Here is a 9,743-nt window from a genome sequence, read left to right as displayed (position 1 = left end):
ATGATTGTTAGAATGTACAATAGCTTTGACATTATGTTATTTTTAATATTTGACGTAAATGTCAAATTTAACTTATTCGTTTCGATCGACATCTGTTTATATATTTGAACGATGATATGACTAATAAGTGACTGATAGATTATTAACTTGTTTAACTAAATTAGAATTAATTAAGTATAGATAAGTATGGCTGAGAAGCAATTAGAATTACTCGCATGTTTCATTTCAGTACACGTTAATTACATTAATTATGGAGATGATGGTTTTATTTGTGTGACTGATAGTTCATGCATAAAGATTGATCTTTCCCATATGTCCGAGTATCTTCTATATATCATGCTTTCAAGCGAACGTCAGAAGAACAAGTTTCCGCATTCATTACTTATTGCTATTTTATCATTTCAATTAATCGTCGTTAACTTTTATGACGGTTGAGTGCGGAACATATAGCTTAAAGAGAAACTATAAATCTGTTCGTTCTTCCAAAACTGTTGAATATGTAGCGATATCAACATAATTATCGCTTATAAATACAATATATAGTCCTGTTATTCGATCATTTTCAAATTAGAGAAGAATGTCAGTGATTATCATAAATTTCAAAATCAAAGTAAAATACTAAAACTTTAAAAATTGGAGAAAGATATTAAAACAAAATATTAAAAGTTACGATAAATTTTCAAATTAAGAGATACTACCAAAAACAACGATAAATTTCGAAAATAAATTAGGATAGCACAGCATTAAAAATTAAGGGCCAATAAAATACCAAGAGATATTATAAAATCTCTCGAATAATTCTCCCATTTAATACTTCTCGTATTAAAAAACAGAACATAACTGATTGAGCACAAACTTCGTTATAAAAGTTATTTGGCTTGTCCCCGTCAGACGAGAATGAGAGTTAACATCAGTTTCCTCGTTTTAAATATATGTATGCGCATATCTCGTCAAAGTGGGAAGAAAGCGGTGAAACAGAAAAGTTGCTTTCACATGCAGTTAAGAAACATTAACAAAATGCGTACCATCGTACGACGAACTTTTCTCGGTCTGAAAAGATATCGACTTTTGCCATACCGGACGTTTTTTGAGAAAGTAATTGGCGCATCACGAGTAAACGTTAGAACGCGTACGGATTCAGATGTCGAGGAGAAACTTGGAAGGCATTCGACGAGCGTGGAACAAAGTGGAAGGAAAAGAAAGTTAGACAGCCTCGAATTTCATATTCGAACGGTGCTCTTTGCAATTTCATAACTCTCTCATAACGGCCGTAGCCAGCGATTATAGATCAACGTCGATTATGTAGAAGAGCATTGCGACAACCACGAAGCGGTAAAGCTCGCGACATGAAGCGGTAGTAAACGATCGCTGACCATCGTCAACGACGAGCCCTACTTCCGAAGGCGGTGAAACTGTGCGCCTATGGCGATCGTCAACCGATTTCTGCGAGGAAAACGATCGAAAATTATCTCGTAACTGTTGTATCTGCCGGAAGGGTTGCAATGATTTTGATGTTGAATAACGTAGTCGAATACAGAAAACATCGTGCTTGAAGTCTTGAAATACAATAGAATTAAATATACCTAAATTTGTCGAGGGGCAAGAAGTTTATGTAATTGAAGTTCATATAATAGAATCTCACCAATTTTTCCCACTGCCTTTCATTTTTCGTTTACACAATAAGAACTCACGTTTTGAAATGAACTCAACCAGCAAAGGTTCAGTTGATCGGGCATTAACTAATATTTCGTTTCGACAGAGTTCAGAAAAGTTCAATAGGGTACAAGAAGTATACGACATTTATACAAATGGGACAACTATGAAAATATATCGGCAACGTGTTTGACATAGGTTTGAAAGACCTAATATTATCTCTATACGATGCGATATTTAACATTTCAATATTGTTCCATTTGTATTAGAATAGGCAACTGTAGAGTACCTTTCACATTGGATTGAGATGCCTTATACCATTGTGAGTTCAGATTTTTATGTTTGCACATCATATCGATTTTCTTTAGAATTCTTATAATTTTCTTTGTACGTCGAAATTACAACTCACGGCAGTCAGTTCGAATGCCTTCGAACAACAGTACGTCGCGAGCGGTTGTCCTCCTTGATTTTTAAACAGCAGGAGGAAATAAAAATTCGCTGGAGAACGTAGCAGGAGAGGCTCACCTACAGGTGCTCCGGATAATTACACGATGTGTCCGATGCTCGAGAAGCGTGGATGAAATTCCTGGGCGTGGCGACAACCTTCCTTGGCACAAAACACTTCCTTGGTATGTGCATCGGCACAGCTATCTGTTTGCTGTATGGAGCTAAAGTACTAAAGTACAAGAGCGGAAAGTCGATCGTTTTGGAAATACGGCTGCTATTACCAAAACGTGTTGTTTTCGTTACTCGAGACGCAATAATGAAAAGTATCAAATTATGGAAAGCGTCCTTTGTTTAATTGGAAAGTTTTGGTGTTTCTCATAATATTTTGGAAGAAAGTAAGTAATTATTATAAGTACTTATTTCAAAAAGATAAATGGCTCTTTGCTGAGAAAAATTCCATTGCAATTTGATTTATGAATTATTTATAAAGTGCATTCATATATTTTTCGTTTTCTTTTTTCCAATTACAACCGCAAAAATAATGACGATATAGGTACATATAAAATAAAAAAAGGACAAATGGTAATTTAATAAAAAAACTTAATGCTGTTAATAAATAATATTAAAAATAAGGGAAAACAGACAACAAATTGTATTACCCTTTTATTCCCATATGACATAATATAAATTTCATAGAAATAAAATAAAAATGATCTATGTGATTATCGATTCTCGTTAATAAAACATATCGAGGTTATAAAATATTATCTTATATGTTTTACATACAGAGTTGCTTTAGATTTATTGCCACGTGCAAACCTATAAACTGCCTACATATCAACATTTCTCATTAAAAAATCTTATCAAAACGCACAACAATTTTGCAAAATTCTTTATTACACAATACATTAAGTTATCATAAAACAATGAATGAAATTGATACACGAAATAATATTAGCATCCCTAACATACAAATACATGCACTTTCTTCCATCAACTTATAAACAGCTATTCAAAACGTTTCGAAATTCCTAACTACTATAAACGTCCAACGTCTACTCTATTATTATTACATTATCTGTGCTGCATTCTGTATGTCTACCGATTTCTGTACACACATACGAGGACGATTAATTGGTCAATACAATGCATTTACGACTATCATGAATTCTACAGAAAAGATAACCAGTTGGGTAAAATGCAAATGTCTCGTCGTCGATTGTTCACCACAGAGAAATCTCGCGGGCATAATCGCGATACACGAAGGTGGATCGCCGCCTACGTTGGACGTTGAACGAGTCGTTTGCTTGCATCGTTCGATCGATAGCATCGGAAGGCCACACGTAGTTATGCCAACCTCGCGAATTTTTTACCAACGTGTCAAGTTCAGCCATGGTTGCATTCGTAATTCCACGCGACAAGATGATTAACATTGACGGGAATTATGGTCAGGATTCCATTTCGCATAACTCACGAATTGTTCATCCCATTCGAAGGTGAGACGGAAGAACCAGGCTTGTTCCTCGACATTCCGTTCTTTCTCGATTTTTCCCTCGGAATATCGCGTATATTTTAATCCTCCAATTCCCATAAGCATCTACTAGGATACATTTTTTTATTTATGCTATAGGTGATATAAACAAATTGATATTTTATAGACCCTAATGCATTTTAGTATCGTATATAGTTATAGTATAATATCTATTTCAATAATTTTGAGATTAAATATATTATTAATAAGATACTATTAATATTATGACATAAAAATTAAGAAATCAATAAGTATGTCGCTCGTATGATAAATGGAGGAAGTGGGAAGTTACAGTGATCAACTTAGTAAATGAAAAATTAGAAATTGAACTAAAAAATGAAACGATATCCTTAAGCGTTATGTGAACAACTTTCATACGTATGAAATTAACAAAATTTCCAACATTTTATCATAATCTTGTACCATAATCTGTGCTATGAGAGTTAGACGATTAAATTCTAGATACAGATACGTCCGTACAAAAATCAAGATTTCTTTCCTATTGTCAAATGATATACGCGAAGTGGACAATATAATTGTGAAACATGATGCCTTGAGCGTTTAGGTGATACAGAAAAACGGCTAAATGACAAGAAATGTAAATAACTGACAATGAGTCATAGAAGTAAGAACGAAGAGGTAGACAGAACAAGTAAAAAGAACCGGTAGGAGAAGAGGTAGAAAGGTGAGGAAGAGGTAGAATTTTACAAAGGAACTACTTTCAAAGTCTAACATGTTGGAGTATTACCAAGTGTTTGGAAGATAAGTAAGAGTGAGAATCGTGTAGAATATTAAGTAGCAGAGTGTCTTCCTGAACATACTATCCTGTGTTCTGTAGATTGTTATCTTGAATATTGATGCGTTCGATGCCATATTAAGATATGGGTGATTTATAGCAGTTCTACAAATTATTATTAATATGAAAACTCATTTGATTTATATTAACATTCTGCAGAAAAGATTTCTAGGAAATTTTCGAAAGATAAAACGTAGATGTAGAAGAATATCGAAATGTTCTATGAGACGATAGAAGATAAATTACACCATGGAGATACTTCTGTTTAGCTAACATTTGAAGGACGAGAAATTGAAGTTTAATACAATGTTTGTTATTGTAATGGATTATTGTTTCGCACTGTTGCTCTTATTAAAAGGAGTAAAAAAAGAACGGAGTTAAACAGATATTGTTTTGCGTGAAATGAATATTTTAGATGCCGCTTATATACGTAAATATTATTTAAACAATTACAAAAAGAAACTTTAACTTTCTCATAGTTCGTACGAAAGAGTATCCTTATCTTTATAGTTATTAGATGCCATCGACAAGTAAAAATATGTACATAGATTGAAAAGTACATTTTTAAGAAACAATAGCTACATATATAAAAATTACACTAACAAAAAAAAAACAAATCATGAGTATGTTGTTTAACTTGCAAAATGTACGTTTTTAAACTTCCTATCGACATATTAATAAATAAAAGAAATATCTGTCCTTCAAATATTAACGTTCACTAAGAAAAGAAACGTACCAGGGCAACTATCAGAAAATCAGCCTAAAATTAATGGTTTGGGAATCGAATAAAGATAAACGAACTGGCCCAAACTACAATCTCTGCAACACGTCCCGGAAATAGCTACGAATAACGCAATATTTACACATGCTAACGTGATCGAAGGATCCCTATCGTCTGTAAGTAACCGAGTAAGAGGCTAACCCGGCATTGGGATCGACGGGTGCCGGGCGACCTTGAATTCCGCTTTGAGTCGGCGCGGCTGGATACGCGGGTCGCTGTTGTTGGGCCTGATATTGCGGTTGATACTGCGGTCGATATTCCGGTTGATACTGTGGCTTCGGCTGATACTGCACTTGCGTAGGATACCTGGAAAGTCGGGGAACAAATTCTGTTGGTTAATTTCATTGTTTAGCCCCGCAAGTCTAATTGTAAGTCAAGAGTAGCTGTCAGTTGTGCGAGTCACGTTCACTGCGCTTTCGACTGAAATTCACGTGACATTTACAGGGTTCGTTGTAGATACGTGTTCTTTGTCCACGGAAATTTCTCTTCGAGGGTTTGAAATGAACAATGTCGTTGGTAAAAATCATAGTTTGTAGCGAACAGAGTTTTTTCTTCGCGATACCGGATGTGGCTATGAATATAAATTCGGATACACGAATAATATTTCATCACTTTAAGCTAAATTGTTGCAGTGAGTAACGTATCACTGATATTGAATATTGATTAAATTTATTTAGATTGAAGATTGATCGAATAGAGCAAATTAATAATTAAAATATTCTTGAGTCTTTAAAGTTTATAGTTTAGTTACACATTAAAATACAACGACAAAAACGCGATCGTTCTGTCTATATTTCGCAAGGATAAAAAAACTGACTTTCGATCAGAATAGTTAATTTCTTTGATTTGGATCAGGTAAGGATTTTCGATCTGAATAATTAATTTCTTACCTGGGCGGATTATAGATCGGTGCCGGAATTGGTCGAGGTTGATTCTGGACCAAAGGTTGACGAGGTACAGGTTCATATCGTTCTCCGTTTGTATATCGAGGATCCGTGTAATAAACAGAGGGGTCCTCTCTATATTGGCCATCGTCCTCTGGTTGATTTGGATTTGCGATACTGTTACCAGTCAAGGTTGGCGGTGGTACGTTTATACCAGAACCTGCTGGCTCGAATCCGCGTCTGGACGCTCCATATTCCACTTCTCGAATATTCCCCGTATCATCGACGAATCCGTATTTTCCATATACTTCTCCAGTTGGATATTTCGATTCGATCTTGTAAGAACCATCCGCTGCCTCGTATCCGTAACTGTAGCTACCGTCCTCGTTATGTCTGGTCATTATTGAATTAATTAGTATTTGTAGGTTTTTTTGAAAATATTTTATTGAATATCGTGTTACGCGGAATTTTTAATTACTTGAATTTTTGGATTATACGCAGATGTTTAGAGATATTTTAAAGGCAGAAGTTATCTTAATTTTCATATAATATTTTCGAAATAGGAATTATACCCTTATCTTCGTGTTACATTCTTAATTAGTATTTGAGTTTAATATTCGATGGATGTAAGAGATCCTGCATTTATTTATTTCAAATATAATAGTATATTTTATATGTAGCCTATTACGAAATGTTGTATAATACTATTCTGTAATACTCAACTATATAGTTTCATTGAGTTTTGTTATCCCTTGTATCAGTCACGCTCGAATCACGTTCAAAGAAAAGTTACAAAAACGCGCGGAAGTAGACTGGTGTAGCAATACTTGTGTAGCAATAACCTATCTATTGCAGAATTGCATGGAAATGTGAATTTGCCCTTGAAACTACGGATAAACGAATATTTTTACGAAACTCTTCGAAGTAACGCCTACCTTGAGGGTTGCATGAGCTTTTAACAGTATGCACATTGTATTGCTTCACAATATATTTATCTAGATTGTCATACATTGCACAAACATTGTCACGAGCGAAAATGTTACAATGGCGTAATTTTGAAGAAATTAAGATTAATAAATTTAGATTACTATATAATGGAAGCTACATTTTTTACAATATTTTTCCACTCCCCACAAGATGTTAACTAATATTTTACAATACATAGCATTTCATTATCCTTGGCTACTTGGTTAAAAGTATAATTAACTTAAGAATACTAAACTTCCTTCTTGGTTAAAGTTTCAGTTTCACATTCAATGTAACTTGCTACACACCGTTTGAAGTTTTAGTCCTTTCTTAAACCTTGACTACACAGTTTTAGTCAGCAGTTCGAGTCAAGAGATAAATTGTCTCTGATAAAGGAACGGGACGAAAGATACATTCGATATAGCGTTGCCTCTAGTTGGTTTAAATCTATGTCGTGATAGCGAAACAGTACTCACTTATTTATCTGCTTTAAAATGGGCACCGGCGTGGTCACGGGGTATTGATTGTGCTGGGCGAGCGCAAGGCCGATGCAGAACAAGAGAAACAGCACCTGGTGACACAAGTTTGCATAAAATCGCTGGCATTCGCGGATCACTTTCCAATAACCTCGTGCACAATGGAAAACGGTCGAGATTGCGCAGTTTAAATGAACTTCTACTTTTATTTGCCTTTACAATTTATTTCTACAATTTATTTTGCAAAGGAAAGGACATTCTATTATAATTTACAGTACTCCGCGTTATCCAATACTTTTATCTTATATATGTTAATTAATATTGATTTTTTTTCGATAAACAATGGAAATTTATATTTCTATAACGATAAAATCATAAGAATTATTTGATTGAATGAGAAAGGAATTGATATTAAACTCCAAATTGGAGATGTGTTCAGTTTCTTCAAAGCACGTTTCGTACGTGTAAAATAAGGAGGAACTTGTACCTTATAAGGTAAATACTAAATCGGGAAAGTAAAAGTAACTAAATATGTTTGTTGATGCACCTTTGTTAAAGCGTTAGAAAGGGAAAGGCATAAATCACGATCCGATAACCTAGATATTTTATCTTTGTAGTCTCATCAGTGAAAATTCGAACCGCGAATAACAAATTCCAGGGTAGCAAACACCAGTAATTCGAAACAAGAACAGTTTAGTGTTAAAAATTACGCGTTTGGTTCGAGTTCTAATATTTTAAAGAAACTAATTGAATTTTCAGAAAGATTTGAAAAATACCTATGTGAAGATAATCTTCTCAAACCGAAACCAAATATTTTATTTGTTAAACATATATTTCCTGCAATATATATGAATTTACATTATCTACACTACATCTTGCATTGATATGCTTGTAATTTTACTTTTTCACACACATATATCTCGAAGTCTATAATCCTGAAATTACAAAACGGGTGAAATTAGATTTTACTAGCCGCTAACTTCACTCACAATACTCTACAACTTTTCCTTGTTATTATTTTACAATTATATAAAAATAGCTATGTTTATTACTGCCCATTATAACAAAAAGGGAAAGTGGACGTGTTTAAATGAACCATCAAACCATGAACAAGGCAACAGAATGATTTGTGAGGCTAAGTTTAACACGATGACACAGTTAATGCAAAGTAACATCACAAAAAAGTGCTCTTCCTAGTGAAAAAATCATCGATTAAACGAAAAGTGCATCGCAAGCTTTCCATTCACCACGCATCCTATCAGTAAATAAGAATAAGATCTAAGTTTACAAAAACCGAAAGGGAAGATTTGGAAACTTTGCGAAGCAACTATCTGATCACTTTACGAAAAAATGTTGTAAATCTTTTCTTAAAAAAATATTACGAAATTAAAAAACGAAAAGAAACTTAAATGCTACAAATAACTATCATTCGTTTAATCTAATCATCAATACAGCCAAATAACTCGAAACACTGGTTTGATTCCTTCGATTAATTACAACTAAAAAAAACACTAGCTCCAATAACAAACCGGTTTATACCCAATTCCCATATGACTATGACAGTTTAGTCTATCCGAGAAACAATGAAACACCGTGGCAATGAAACACTAATCGATAAGGAAGGAAAACCCATTTAGACACCAATACAATCGAACATTAAACTCGACACACTGTCCCAAGACTCAAATTAATTACAACTGAAATAAAGGACACTACTCCAAATATAAAATCGATTCTCATATCCAATTGTCATGCGACTAGAACGACTCGGTCATTCCCAAGAAACAATGAAACACCGTGAAAATGAGACACTGATCGATGAAGGAGGAAAAGCGAGGAATACTCACGGGAAGACGCATGTTTCGTCGCTGATGAGGCAGACGCGATTGTGTTATAGGATCGTGTTATACCGACCGCGAGTCAACTTATATAGGTCCCCTTCGGGAGCGGCGGGGCCCGCCCATGGGCCCGACCACCGCCTCAACCTCGTCGCGATCTAAGTACCAGAGTTCACCGCACCGCAGCACGACTTTGAAAATTTTCTAACACGCCAATTTTCATTCACCGTCGAGCGTGACGCGTCTCCAGGGTTTTCGGTCCGTGATCCTCGTTGCATAAACCCGATCGCAGGGAAACCGCGATACCATCGAATCGTTCCGGACAGAGCTCGACGATTGGGACCACTGCCAGAATCGATGTTTCGGAAAAA

General features: G+C 34.9%; 1 protein-coding gene across 1 annotated transcript; it reads right to left on the bottom strand.

Annotated features, from left to right (window-relative positions):
* Positions 1 to 2,977: 2,977 nt before the first annotated feature.
* On the bottom strand, positions 2,978 to 9,530 carry LOC100644125 (global transcription regulator sge1). The gene is made up of 4 exons (XM_003394970.4): positions 9,382 to 9,530; positions 7,535 to 7,629; positions 6,099 to 6,485; positions 2,978 to 5,514 (listed from the first exon to the last, which is right to left on the bottom strand). The coding sequence occupies exons 1-4, from the start codon at positions 9,391 to 9,393 to the stop codon at positions 5,316 to 5,318; spliced, it is 693 nt and encodes a 230-aa protein (XP_003395018.1). The 5' UTR covers positions 9,394 to 9,530; the 3' UTR covers positions 2,978 to 5,315.
* Positions 9,531 to 9,743: the final 213 nt, after the last annotated feature.

This window comes from Bombus terrestris, chromosome 4 (genome assembly GCF_910591885.1).
Source record: "Bombus terrestris chromosome 4, iyBomTerr1.2, whole genome shotgun sequence".
NCBI classification, from domain to species: domain Eukaryota; kingdom Metazoa; phylum Arthropoda; class Insecta; order Hymenoptera; family Apidae; genus Bombus; species Bombus terrestris.
The sequence above is the reverse complement of the archived record's forward strand: the minus strand, read 5'-3'. Positions and strand labels throughout refer to the sequence as shown.

Excerpts from the sequence above, each read along its gene's own strand:
- LOC100644125 (XM_003394970.4), bottom strand. Across the intron at positions 6,486-7,534 it reads ATTTTAAAGCAGATAAATAA|ACATAACGAGGACGGTAGCT; the intron begins GTGAGTACTGTT and ends AATAATGACCAG. Across the intron at positions 5,515-6,098 it reads CCGATCTATAATCCGCCCAG|GTATCCTACGCAAGTGCAGT; the intron begins GTAAGAAATTAA and ends CCGACTTTCCAG.